We start from the raw sequence: 14141 nt of genomic DNA, 5'->3' as shown, positions 1-14141 counted from the left end.
TCTTTCTACTGATGATGGTGGAACATCTTTCTACTGATGATGGTGGAACATCTTTCTACATCTGATGGTGGAACATCTTTCTACATCTGATGGTGGAACATCTTTCTACTGATGATGGTGGAACATCTTTCTACTGATGATGGTGCAACATCTTTCTACTGATGATGGTGCAACATCTTTCAACTGATGATGGTGGAACATCTTTCTACTGATGATGGTGAAACATCTTTCTACATCTGATGGTGGAATCTTTCTGGAAGCCATTAGAGTTTGTGAATGTGTAAAAATGTAGATATTTAAATATCTATATCGAATAAAGTCCCCATTTTTAGTCGTAGTAGTTGCTCATGTTGATTCCAGGTTTTTAAATTTACTTGTTATATAGTCATCAAAGAAATTCAGCGTTTCTTTTTCTTTCTTTTTTTTTTTGGTGATTTATGACATTCTAACTGTGTCGTCCTGCAGAGAAGACACGTCTGAGTTCTCTCTCCTTCTTCATGGTTCTTCTGGCTGCTGCAGGATTTTGTATTTCAGTGAGAAATGATCCCACAGTGAAGAAAAATGAGACTGAAGCAACAAAACAAACAAACAAACAAAAAAAACATGTAGAAGCTGCTGCTTGGACCTCAGAGGTTGTAGGTTCCTCCAGTCTGTCCAGTCTTTATGCTAAGCTAAGCTAAGCTAACTGGCAGCTGGTTGTAGGTTTATATTTACCAAAAATGCTGTTTATCTTGTTTTAGTCCTGGAAATAAGTGCATTTCTCACTCCAGTGTAAGCAATAAGCTTATTTTACATACCAGATCAAATCCTGTTAAAGTCTGATTGAAATGCTGGTTGATTAAATTCCAGATTTAAGTTTTTCTTCTTTTACTGCAGAAAGCTCCAGTATGTAGAGTTTTCCTCGTGTAGCCTGGATGTTTATATCACTTCCTGCTGTTTCAGGTCCGTCACACTTCAGCCGCTCACGAACCCATTACTGTCTTTGCACGGTGATAAACAGCCGATTAGGGCGACTTAATGAGAGCTAAACAACGCGATGCTGAGAAAAAAAACCACAGCTTGTTTACCGAGCGAGGGTTCAGAGATGATGTGATGCGTCTGCAGAGTTCTTCAGTCAATATTTATTTGCAGACAATCATCAGGATGTTTTACTCTCCCGCAGAGTGTCGATGCACAATTACTGCTTGTCCAAACAGATTCACGCCGTGGCTGGTTGGGGTTTGGGCTGGATGCGGCCGACCGGTCCGTAATGTGTCGAGATGCAGCCTGGACTTGCCTCGCTGAGCAGCAAATGGACTCGACGCCGCGCCGAAAGCTGCTGCTGTTGTTGCAGCTTGTCGGCGTCGTCGTTTCGTTCAGGTTCGTACCTGCCGGAGCTGTAAAAGCAGAAACTGAAACCTGAAGCCACGAACAGACTGCCGAAACAGCGCTGGTGCACGTTTAGTTTGGTCAAATTAATGTAAAAAGAGAAAATAAATAAAACTGGAAATCTGGCAGCGAGGTGCCAGAAAACATGATGTCATGATGCTACGTTCAACAACCGTAAGAATAACAGCATAAAGATGTATATTTATTTTATTTAAATGAAGTGAAACTTTAATTCAGAACAAATTATCGGTAAAAATACAAACTGTTTTAATAAAACAGTATCCGTCCTCCATGTCTTGTCCTGTTTCTACCCAGCTGTCATTGTTTATGACGAATGTGTTCCAGCTGCAGAGTCAACCGATGTGACTCATCAGTGTTTGTTTCTTTGACAGATTTTCTGACACCAGACAAGTAAAAAAAAAAAAAAAAAAGCACAGTAAAGTCCAGAATGATGAGGTGTCAGCAGGGAAAGAGGGACAAAGAAAAAAAAGTTGAAAAAAGCTCACAGAAGACATGTGGGAGAGTCTTTGGTCTGATAAAACTACAGTTGAGCTTTTTGACCTTCAGATGAATCGCTATGTTTGTAGACGTTTAACACACATCATCACAAACAAACTCTTCCTATAGCGAAGCACGGTGGTGGCAGCATCATGACATGAAGCACGGTGGTGGCAGCATCATGATGTGAAGCGCGGTGGTGCTTTATGTAAAGTAAAGGCTAGAAACTGTGTTTTAATTGTGGAAAATAGCTGTATTTCTATAAACTGGCTGTTTAACAGTAGGTTTTGATGCCCCAGCTGCTGAAATATTGCAGTTTTTCACAGAGTAGATGTGATTAACTGATCCAAGGTTTCAATAAAACACGAGGCAGTGTGTTTTTAAATGAGCCGACCAAAGATTCGGCATATCGTAGTGAAATTGTAGCTTCTTTCTGCTCATGATCCCAGCTGATTCTTGGACGTATCGATTTCAAGCGAACACCGAAACTTGAGTCTTGGTTTCACACGTATACCGCCTCAGTCTTCTCACCTCACCGTCGATACGACTGCGAGGACGCTAATTTCCCCGAGGCTTCAATTACATCGACTCCAGACCTCCTTGTTCATTTGTACGCAGCATCGTTTCTGCATCTTTACATCTGTGCAGGTCGTCTCCTCGTACGAGCGTTCTGATGGATATTTTCAGGGTTTTTTTGTGCCGCCTGCGGTGACTTGGCATCTCGACTGACAGATTTCAGTCCCTCGCACTCATTCACTGTGACAAATCATCCGAAACTCCTCCAGCCAATCGCTCAAAATCTGGAAATGGAAAGCAGTGGTGACAGCGAGGCAGGCGGCTCCTGATCGCTCCGATTTTCTTTGCAAAAGTTTCATTATCATCACAGAAAATCAGTCAGCGGGTTTGTGCTTCGATTGACCCGCGTCACCTGCTTCCCGACGTCGGGAATGTTTCTCCGTCCGTCTCGTTTTGACGATTCGCCTCAAAGAGAAAGTAATTACAGGAGAAAACGGCGGTGAATCATCTGGTTTTGATTTATGTTTTTATCGACTGAAGAAAAGGAACCGAAGACAGACGCTTCACCGTCAGGATTTTAATTCAGAGAAAACAGGTCAATGCAACACAAACAGTTTAAAAAAAAAAAAAAAAAAAAGCAGCGAGTTAAAATGACAGAAAACCGACTGAAAACGACAACATGTTGCACATCTGAAAAAACAACAACGGAAAGCAAAACCAAGTAACAACTGAACCTAAAACTGAAAACAAGCCGAGACTGAAAACAAAAGTGAACTGAAAGTAAAAAGGCACTAAAAAGAGAAAGCAAGCAGTGACTACAACTGACAGAAAACAGGGACAAAGTGAAAGCATGACGTAACTGAAACTGAAAGTAAACAACTGAAAAAATAGTAAAAACAAAGAGCGACCATGAAAGACAAGCGACAGAAAACTGATTAAAACTTAAAGCAAGCAAACAGAAATAGACAGTGATCGAAAACAAAAGACAGCAGTAGGTGAAAATGACAGAAAACACTGACAGAATGTTAAAACAAAAACCAAATTAGACAGCAGCGGAAACTAAAAACAAGCCGAGACTGAAAATGAAAGTGAACAGAAAATAAAATTAAAAGTACAAAGCAACTAAAAACGAAAGCCAACAGCCACAGAAAGCAACCGAGAAGAGGGAATGAAAATAAAAAGAAGCAGCTGCTGAAAACAAAAGTAAACAGTGTCTAAAAACAACAGAAAAAGTGTCTGAGAGTGAAGGCCACCAGTGAACAGAAACAGTGAAAGTGAAACCAAACAGGCTTCGATGAGCAGCACCATGAGACGTTGCTGTTTATCGTCTATGAACGAGCTGCAGCGGTTTGATCTGAACCAGACGTCAGAACCGAGCCTCGGAGCAGCTCCAGCTCCAGACGTCTCCACCAGGCTGCTGCTCCCATGTGTTTTCATCTCCGTGTCACAGTCGATTTGGACACAAACTCCCCGCCAAGGTTTGCGGTCAGCAGATCGGAGCGCCGGTCTGACGGCGCCGGTCTCCTCCGGCTGCTCCGTCCACTCCTCGGTGTGAGGAAATAAACTCTCCATCTGCCCATCATCATCACCGTCATCGTCGTCGCTCTCCGACTCTGGACAGCAGACCGAGAACGCCCAAATGAACGGAGCCACTGGGGACGGGTCGGGTTTTAAATATAGGACTGAGATGACAGCTCTGGACTGGGTTACTATTTATTTACCAGACTTCTTGGTGTCATAAATAGGTTTTTAACATTCCAAGTCTTCTGTGTGTTAGCGTTTTGTCTTTCTTTATGCACCATGTAGCTGTGATCAATGACATTCAGTATGGTCAGCAGCACTGGTGCTTTCTTTAATCCGTTTTTCATTTTGGACAGGTCCGTTTTCTAGTAGCAGTAGTAAAATCCCAGGAAAAAAAGACTTATTTTGCATGTTAAGCGTAAAAGGTTCATATTAAACCTGGACTAGAGTTCATCAGAAGACATGTGCAGACTCTGAAGTCACCTGGAAGAAGGTTCTTTGGTCTGTTAAGACCAAAATTTAGCTTTTGGTCCATCAGACTAGATGGTATGTTTGGCAGACAAATATTGCATATTGTCACAAACACACTGTCCCCACTGTGAAGCACGGCGGTGGCAGCGTCTTGACGTGAAGCACGGAGGTGGCAGCATCATTTCTTACAAAGAGAACAAACTATGATCCTAAACAAATATGAATAGTTTTTATGAGTGTTAGCCAAAACCAGGACGCAAAGACAACAAAAAAAACATCGATTATTTTTACCGCATTTTCGATAGACACAAATAAAATCAGTGAAATGACAAAAACAGATGTCTGATGTAACATAACATGAAAATTTAAAGATGTCAAATGTATCAAATCTTCATGTGAAACGACATGTAAAAACTCATGTTACATCCAATATGATTTTAGAATGAACTGGTTTCTGACAGCTGAAAACAAACACTAGTCGTAGAACAGGTTATTGACAAAATAAAAACACAACGAATAGTCACATGTCTGCAGTGTTCGGCCTGATGGAGCCAGCATGTGGATCAATACTTTTTTTTCTGCAATTTTACTAAATATTATTTGTAATTCAAGAAAACAGGGAAAACCTGAAGTTAAAACTGTTAAAAACTTTCATTATTTCCTTCTCAGAGAACACAAGTTGTAATATTTTAAAGACACTTTGTGTATTCGGTGGTTTTGAAAGTCAGGAACTACTTTTTTCTCTCGCTTTTTTTGCTCTTTTATTTGTCTCCAGTTTAATTAACAGCCTGAAAATCAGAGTGGTGAAAGCGAGTCTTTGTTTACAGCAAACAAATGCTGCTAATTAGCTTCCTGTCCGATGCAGTCGACCTCTGCAGGAGCCCGGATGTCAGGTTGTGGTTATTTCGCCGATAGTTGTCGTCTGCTGCTTTTCTTCACTCCGAACTCCGCTCACTGTTTTTTTCCTTCTTATCTGGATGCACTGAACCAAACTCGGGGACAGTTTGAGTTTGAGTTAACCTCCGGCGGGGGTCAAACCTCTGGCGACGCCGACCTCCCTCTGAGCCACCCGGTCACCCAATTAGAAGTGTTGTGTTCGGCGGAGGTGAGAGTTGCGTCTCTGAGCCTTTGGTTTCAGTTCTTTAGTGCCTGGAGAAGGTCCTGGAAGGCTCTAAAGAAACAAACCTGGAGCAGCGTTTATCAGGCGACACCTTCCTGCCTGCTGCCGTCTTTCATCCAAACACGCTGTGAGCATGAAAACACTCTTTTCTTTGTGCTCGTCGTCCGCCTGCTTCATGTCTTTGGCTTCATCCTCAGACAGCCGGAACAGACTCACTTTATCTCAGACACACAGTCACTTTAAGCCTCCGTCATCAGATCCTCGTTTTCTCCTCAGAAGTCTGTAAATTTGTTATTTCTTCTCGTCTTTTCTTCGCCGCTGCGGCGGCTGGGAGGAGGGGAAACTATTTAAAGTGAGGTCTCTATGGAAACAGGATGCAGAAGAGGCCGAGTGCTCGGCAGCAGTGACGCAGCAGGATTCAAGTTCCAAAAGGTGGAAGATGTAGAAGTCGCCTTTAAACCGCCTGCTCCGTAACTTCTCAGACGTCGATAAAATAACAACTGCGGTGGTTTACTGGGAGCTTCACAAACTTCAGATCTGACTCGGATGCTGCAGCAAAGCGACAACGAGACAATAAATGCGCTGCGTCATGAGTGGAGTGAACAGAAAAAGTTGAATTTTTGCAAGTTGTAGCATAAAAAAAAACTGGTTACATGCTGATTCTGGCATTTTCAGAGACAACTTGGAGTTTTTGTGCTAGATTGTCGTGTTTATTACGACTTTAGCAACATCTGCTAATTCACCGGAGCTGCAACAGTCTGCTAACGCGCTAATCTGTCCTGTCTGTGAACAGCAGCTTTACTCATCAGCCAAAGTAGCGCCTTTCATTTGTTTTAATGGATAACTGGTTCATAAAAATAACGATACGGCTAATCAGAACAATGCTAAATATTAGCATATTGTAATATTTCATCCTCCTCCTTTGTCTTCCTCTCCAGCTCTGCTCTACGCCACCATCTTTGGAAATGTGACCACCATCTTCCAGCAGATGTACGCCAACACCAACCGCTACCACGAGATGCTCAACAACGTCAGGGACTTCCTGAAGCTCTACCAGGTTCCCAAAGGCCTGAGCGAGCGGGTGATGGACTACATCGTGTCCACATGGTCCATGTCCAAAGGCATCGACACGGAGAAGGTGAGGCTGCAAAGACCATGTGTATAGTTTTAAGTTTCCAGTGTTTCCTAAATGCTTCATTTTTTGTGATGGAGTCATTTAAACACAGAAGTCTTTGTCTCAGAAAAACAATCAAGCATTTTGGTTATTTCATAGATTTATTGTCGGTCTTCTGGAAATCAAAACTCATACATAAAGCCACTTCAATTGCTACAGTGGGAGAAGCTGAAAAACATCTGAAAAGCAAATCATTGATTTCAACAAGTCAGAAAGTCTCTTGGAGTCATTTCAGAGCAGCTTCAGATCCCAGAACCATCAGTGTGTCAGCATAAAGTTCATGGTCCAGTTGTGTTACTGCCACCATCAGGAAGAAAACACAAACTATCAGCTGCTGCTGAGAGACGATTGGTCAGGATGGTCAAGAGTCAACCAGGAACCAGCAGAAAGCAGCTCTGGATGGATCAGAAGCTGCTGGAACACAGCTGTCAGTGTCCACAGGGTCTGACATCAACATGAGCTGAGAGGCTGATGGAGAAGTTCTTCCTCCAGAAGCAGAACCTTAAAGCTCCACTGAAGTCTGATCACATGGACAAAGAAAAGGCCTTCTGGAGGAAAGTTCTGTGGTCACATGGAACAAACACTGAGCAGAACCATGTCTGGAGGAGAGAAGGTGAGGCCTTTAACCCCAAGAACACCAAACCTACCATCAAGCATGGAGGTGGCAGCATCATGCTCTGGGGCTTCACACAAAGTAAATGGATCAATGAAAAAGGAGGATCACATTCTTCAGGAAAACCTAAAACCATCAGCAGAAGGTTGATCTTGGACACAGTTGGATGCTCCAACCAGACAATGAGCCCAAACACACATCAAAGTGGTGAAGAAATGGTTCCATCAGGCTGGAATGAAGGTTCTAGACTGGTCTCCCCAAAGTCCTGACTGGAATCATCCAGAACCTGTGGACTGATGAAGAAACATGTCTGAGTCAGAAAGACGACGAGTTCAGTTGAACTGCAGCGATTCTGTCCAGAGGAGTCAGAGATGAACCAGAAGGTTGTGGATGGAAACCAGAAGAACCAGACATTTAACCAGATATCAGTGTTACTGTGTGGATATTTTTGACCCAATAGATTTTGTCATATTTCCAGAAGACCTTTAATAAATCCACGAAAGAACCAAAATGCATCACAGACAAACATTCATGTGTTTTAATGATTCTATCATAGAAAATTCAGAGGTTTAAGACTCAATGGAAACTCAAAACTGTAAGAATCTACATGATCTATACAACTGTATGTAAACTCTTGATCACGGCTGTGATTCTTTGCTGCTGTATTTATCCGTGCAGGGATTAAAAACTCGATGACAAAACCAGCGAGTCACACGTAAGAAAGCAAAACCTGGATGATGACAGATTTAGATGCAGCAGTCACACTTAAAACCATTACATGGGTTAAGCTCCTTTACGCTGCGACGCCGAGACAAAACTCTGAACAAAACATCTCAACAAAACCAGCGAGAAGAAAGACAGGAACCAAAATAAAAGAGAGAAGAGCACGACGAGACGCCCGGTGGCCTCAGACTGCTCCGACCTGATTTACTCACGCTGGGAGCTGAACTTCTGACCCGCCGCTCACACTGCAGTTATGCACACATTCAATTTAGATTTAAAAATTTTATTATATCCAAGAAATTGCTGCAGCGTCGCAGCGTGAGCGCCGGCTGCAGGGACTCCGTTGCTGATCTGAATGTGTTCCTCACTCAGAGACGGACCGACTGTGTTTCAGTGGACTCGGTTTGTACTGGAAGGAATTAAAAAAAACTGTGAAATCTTTACTGGAATAAAAATAATTCAGTGCTGGTGGTTAAAAAAAAAGTGTAGCTACATAAAAAGCTGTATAACTACTTATAGTCAGTTACAGTACGTCCACAGCAAAGATATGAAATGCATAATATCAAACTAAATCATTAGTAAACATGGCTAAAAACCAATGATGATTTTCATTGTCAATTAATCTATTTTCTGGATTTATTGTAAATAAAATTTTTAAAAAGATCCATAAAAAATGTTTACAATCTGGCAGCTAAAGTGGCAATAAAATAACGTTAAAAAAACAGAACAGTGTACAAAAACTATGAAAAAAATGAAAATTATGGCAAATGTCTGTAAAATAATGATAGTTTTATTGGATTTTAGTGCAGAAAATAGTGTAATTTTATGGTAACACACTCTGAAATAAGAAATATTATTAGAACAAGCACGGATGTTGTTTTGTACTTTTACCATTTTTTACTATATATATATACAGTATATATGGATGTAATCTGTGATTTAGCAAAATGGGGATAATCTCTAAATATTAGATGGTAAATCAAACAAAAAAAAACACTTAAAGACTGTTAAAATAAACTTTCTGTATTGTTTGGTATAAAAAACTATTCTGCTGTGCTTTGATTCGACCTGAACTCAGCTGTGTTGTCGTCTTTCCTACTCTCTCGCTCGCATGAACTGAATCTTAATGCATTTAAATTCACAATAAATCTGCTCTCGTTCGTAGATTTATTCTGTTTCTGTTGTCAGGATGAAACAGTGACGGAAGCTCATTCAGACGACGTGTTAGCCAGCACTCAGCTTGGTTCTGCGGATAAAATGCAGATTTTGTAACGTCATCTGACAAACTCGCCAGACGCAGGAGTTAAAAACAACGACTGGGCAGTGAATTCAAAGAGATTTCCATCCTTGTAGAGCAAGTTAGAAGCGTTAGCGTTGTCGGACATGTAAGTGTCTGTGGCTCAGGTGGTACAGCGGGTTGTCCTCTAATCGTAAGGTTGGTGGTTCGATCTCCCGTCCTTCCACAGTTGACATGTCCTTGAACAAGACGTTGAACCCGAAGTAGCTCCCGATGGCAGGCAGCAGCTTGCATGGCAACCATTGGTGTATGAATCGGTGAATGAGAAAAAGCACAACAACAGGTTTGATTTCTTTAATCTCTACTTCTTTAACGTCTGTCGGCTTTCAGAGTTTGGCGAACTTTCCTCCGACCAAACTGGAACTGGATTGTTTTTATGTTCCGTCTTTCACTTCTGGAGAAACACGAGGAACACAGCTCCATTTTTAAGCACAACATCTGGTTGTTTCTTGCTAAAAAGGGAACAGACCCGTCATAAAATCCTGATCCAGGACAGCTTTGAGACCCTTCATGATATTTTTGTTTCCCACCGAACAGCTGCTGAATCCAGCTTCAACTAAAGTCACATCAGCTCATTATTTCTGCTGTGCTTAATAGCACTTGTTCGTCTTCTTCATCCGTCCGTTCGGTTTCTTTTTCTTTTGGATCACAAACCGGCCCTCCATCAATTCCAAGCGTGAGCGATAATTATAGACTCCTGAGGAGACATAAGGCGAGCGCCGAGCCCAGCCTCGGTATAAATACCTCGCAGTCAGAGCTGGGGCCAATTAGTCGGTATGTTTTTGTCACTTTGGGAGCCGTTATCCGGTACATAGTCAGCTGTTTATGGGAGTTTACACCCGAAATAAAGACCAGAGGCTCCCCAAAGCGTCTCACTAATACCCTCCACTTTGAAACGCGACTGTGTGGTGTTGTGATGCTGCAGAGGCTTTTAGAAGAGTTTTCTTTTCGTCCATGTTACTGTGAACACTTGGTTTGCTCAGTTTTTACCTAAATACTTCAGTTAATTAGGCTGGATTTTAGAATTTGTGTAATGAGCCGGACAAAGCGAGCACAGTTTAGAGTCTCAGAGGGAGGTAATGAATGCAGCAGCACCGGCTTGAATTGTTAAACTGTGTTCTTCTGCAGACAGTCTTACAGCAGGATGGGAAACCAATAAGCCTTCGGTTACAAGTTAAAGTTTTTTATCGAGATCTTCGAGCCAAAACCTGAGCTCCTCTGGTGTTTTCTGACCTTATTCTGACCCAGCAATACCGCACAGTGTTTAAAATATAAACTCACATAAAGCCCCGGGCTCCACAAAATATACATGTTTGCGCTGGCAGTGTTACAACTGGTGTCCAGACCTTAAGGAAGAAGGTTTTTACCCATTTATTTACTATTCAGGGCAGGTTGCTTTGGCAAACAGCCACTGGGACTTTCAGCAACACTTACTGCTGCACTCTGAAAGACATTATGTCCAACGGTTTTCTGCTACTCGACAGTTTGTCGCTGCCAGTTGAGTTAAAATTGGTTTAACTTTAAGCTCTTGAATGTATACCTACCAACAAAAACCAGACAAGCATCCAGGCAGGGAGCAAAATGGAGGAAAACCTGGCGTTATGTGGGCCTGGATTCCCTGAATTATACGACACAAGTTTGCAATTGTATTGAGACCTTTTGGAGGACTGTACCAAGAAGGAAGTTTACTAAATCCAGACTTTCTTTGTGGAAACCAGCTCAACAAAACCTTAAATCTGAATCAGACATATTGAGTGTCACAACTTTGGTTAGCAACTTTTCTCTTCAACCTTCTTGAGACTCATGTTTTCATAAAAGAGGGAGTTTAACGCATCATGTGACTCTTTTTCTGCACAAAATGGACCAACTGGGTGCCACCTACAGTTCTAGTTGCCATGGTGATCCAGCAGGTTGGAAGAAAGCCGACATCATGTTACTAAAAACTCAGACTGTTGGCTGATTCAGCAGCTTATTTCTCACCTTAAATGGTTTCAGAAACACATTTTGTTTACATATTATTAGTGAAAGTTTCCATGTCGATCTGGTTTGAAATCAAGGAGCTGACCTAAGAGGGTTCGTCCAATCAGGTGCAACCAGCGTTTCCTGTAGGAAGGTGGAGCCTGTGTTGGACTCTTGTTGAGGACCACTTGTCAGTAATGTGTCGTGACATTGCCATGCCATACGCCACTGTTGGTAAACGACGCAAACGCTTTCATCTAAAAAGCCCTGTGTGGACATGTACCGTAAGGCTGAACCAGGCCACCCCACACAGAAAACATCAATTTATCCGCTAGTGTCTACTCAATTTTTTGCTCACTACCCAAAGCCTGATCAACTGGTCAATCACAAGGTTTTCCATCCAGCTCAGCTCCCTCGTCGCCACAGTGGTCCAGTGCAATACAATCTCTCCAGGGGAATTGAGGTTTGCTGTTCTACTCTTTGCAGATGATGTTGTTCTTTTTGTTTCAATGGACTGGGATCTTCAGCATGCATTGTGAGAAGTGTTCAGGATGAGAATCGACACCTCCAAGTCTGAGGCCATAGTTCTTTACACTTGGAGTTAGCTGCTACCTCAAGTGCAGGACTTCAAGACATTCTAAGAAGAACTATACAAGTCCACGTAACCGTGAAAACCATATCCTCATTATCGTCTGGAGGTGGCCTTTCTGTACCATCATCTAGCTGTGAATAGACTCCTTTAAATATCGTTTGTGAAATGTTTCACTGCAGTAAAGGAAGAAGAATAGTCTCTTTTGTAAACCGTTTCTCTCTGTATTTTAGGTCTTGTCCATCTGTCCTAAAGACATGAGGGCCGACATCTGCGTCCACCTCAACAGGAAGGTAGGAATCCACTGTTTTCTTCTTTATGTCACGACACTTTATCTGATTCACTAGATCTGGTGTATTGTGTCTCAATGTTGTGAAAAACTTGTGGGGTAAACTCACACCGTAATGTGCGTAAATAGACTTCGGATTAAATTGAAGTTCACCAAAGTGCTGGTCAGATTATAAAACAGACAGCAACTGAGGTGTGAGCAAAAAGAAAACACATCAAACTACGTTCACACAATCGGATTTCCTGACGTCGGACATTCGCTGCTTCCCTCCTCAGATGTTTCATTACATAACCGAATGGAGGGTAAATCACTCGACTGATATCCGTCCATAAGACTTTGCGATACTCAAACTGCTGAACCGGCTCCATCAAAGGACACCTTCGGTAACAACCGTCTCCGATGACGAACACGAGTTACTAAAGTTAGTCTTCGGCGTCTCAAGTGTCTCCGTCTCTGAAATAACCCTCCAACTGTACATTTGTTCCAAGTACAAGCCTTCACTGATCAGCTATGGAAGTTTCTACAGGAATGTGTGTTAGTAATGTTAGAATCCAGATAATTCATTAAACATCAGTTAAAGCAGGACAAGACGACCTTCTGCCCAAAAGATTATTGAGCTAGACGGCCTTATAGAGTTTCAAGGGAAGACGATGGCACTCTGAGGTTTCATTTCAATACAAGTAGATCCATTGAATCTGACTTTCACCAATATTTGATGTCCTTACTGATCTAAAAGTTATTTGTTCTTCCGCAGAATCATAAATGACGTCCAAAGGCAATAGGAAAATGCAAAATATGTTGCTCAAAAAAGAACATGACGAGTAAAACTAAACTGAAATCACCCTTTAATTTGGTAAAGTTTTATTCCACAATCTTAAGAATTAGCAGTGTCGTATTTTTAAGCACTGCATTGGAAAAGGTTCTTGGAAACTGCAAAATGAACCAAAAACAAGCTTTTCGCTCGCACTCAGTGGTTTTTTAAACATTTAACTGATCAATACCAGCTGACGTGAAGGACTCACTACAACTTTCCCAACTTTCTCCATTTCATAGATGGACAAAGTTTGGTTGGTTTCTTTCTCTAGCCGGTTGTGTTTGCATCTTCTTCTACTCAGCCACGTAGCCCACAGCACCACCTTCTGGTGAAACTATACAGCCTACTGAATAGAAATCTTTGGGGTTTTTTTGCAACATTTCAAAGGCTAGCTTCACATTAGCTTGATAAATATATAGAAACTTGGCTATTGTTGTTCTTGCAGCTACAAGTCAGCCAAAAACGCCAAAGAACTTCTGACTTTAACACCGATCCCTTGTAGTTAACCTTCCTTTTTATGTTATTATCATGTTAAAGCATGCAAGTAAAGCAGAAACCTTCCTTTGGGTTTCATTTCCTCGAGGGGTGTTTCAGACTTTAAGGGTTTCCAGGTTAAGGGTTGTTGTTTTTTACCAGAACTACTTTGAACAAGAGGCTCATAAGAGTTTAAGGTCAAATTAATATCTCAAAGTTGAATCAAACCTTGTCATGATTTCGTCCAGATAAACATATTTTACTTATTTAGAACGGTTCCTTCAGATTTCTCTCCATTTCTTCTTCTTCTGGTTCGGCGTCCTGTCTTCTTCTACTCTGTTTATTATAGTCATATACGGTCGCCTGAAGCCACTTTCTACAGATACTATACAATTTGGTTTATTTGCTCCGAGACGTTGTTAAATAAAACATTTGGAAAGTTTTCTTCGAAATAGTTTGAGGAATATGTAAAAACTTGGCTCGTGTTGCTTTTATAGATGCAAATGCTCCAAAACCCCCTAAAGAACATCTGAGTTTAACTCCAGCAAATAATGAAAACGAGACTAATTGGCTTTTCCTCAAAGTGATTCCTGAGTTTGCTCGACAACTTCAACAACACCACAGTTATTGTAGGTTTTGTCAAATAAAAAGTCACGTCTTTGCCCTACCGTGGGATTTCCCTTTAACAGAAACACCCCTCCATCCCCAAAGGAAG

At 41.7% G+C, this 14141-nt stretch overlaps 1 protein-coding gene across 1 annotated transcript in view; it reads left to right on the top strand.

The window, feature by feature from the left end:
• Positions 1 to 14141, top strand: part of kcnh5b (potassium voltage-gated channel, subfamily H (eag-related), member 5b) — a 143226-nt gene that overhangs the window by 82020 nt on the left and 47065 nt on the right. Inside the window, exons 10-11 of the mRNA XM_008283422.1 lie at positions 6433 to 6632; positions 12083 to 12142. Coding sequence (XP_008281644.1) covers positions 6433 to 6632; positions 12083 to 12142 — 260 coding nt within the window. The remainder of the gene's footprint in view (positions 1 to 6432; positions 6633 to 12082; positions 12143 to 14141) is intronic.

Source organism: Stegastes partitus, unplaced genomic scaffold (assembly GCF_000690725.1).
Source record: "Stegastes partitus isolate 25-593 unplaced genomic scaffold, Stegastes_partitus-1.0.2 Scaffold310, whole genome shotgun sequence".
NCBI lineage: Eukaryota > Metazoa > Chordata > Actinopteri > Pomacentridae > Stegastes > Stegastes partitus.
The sequence above is the reverse complement of the archived record's forward strand: the minus strand, read 5'-3'. Positions and strand labels throughout refer to the sequence as shown.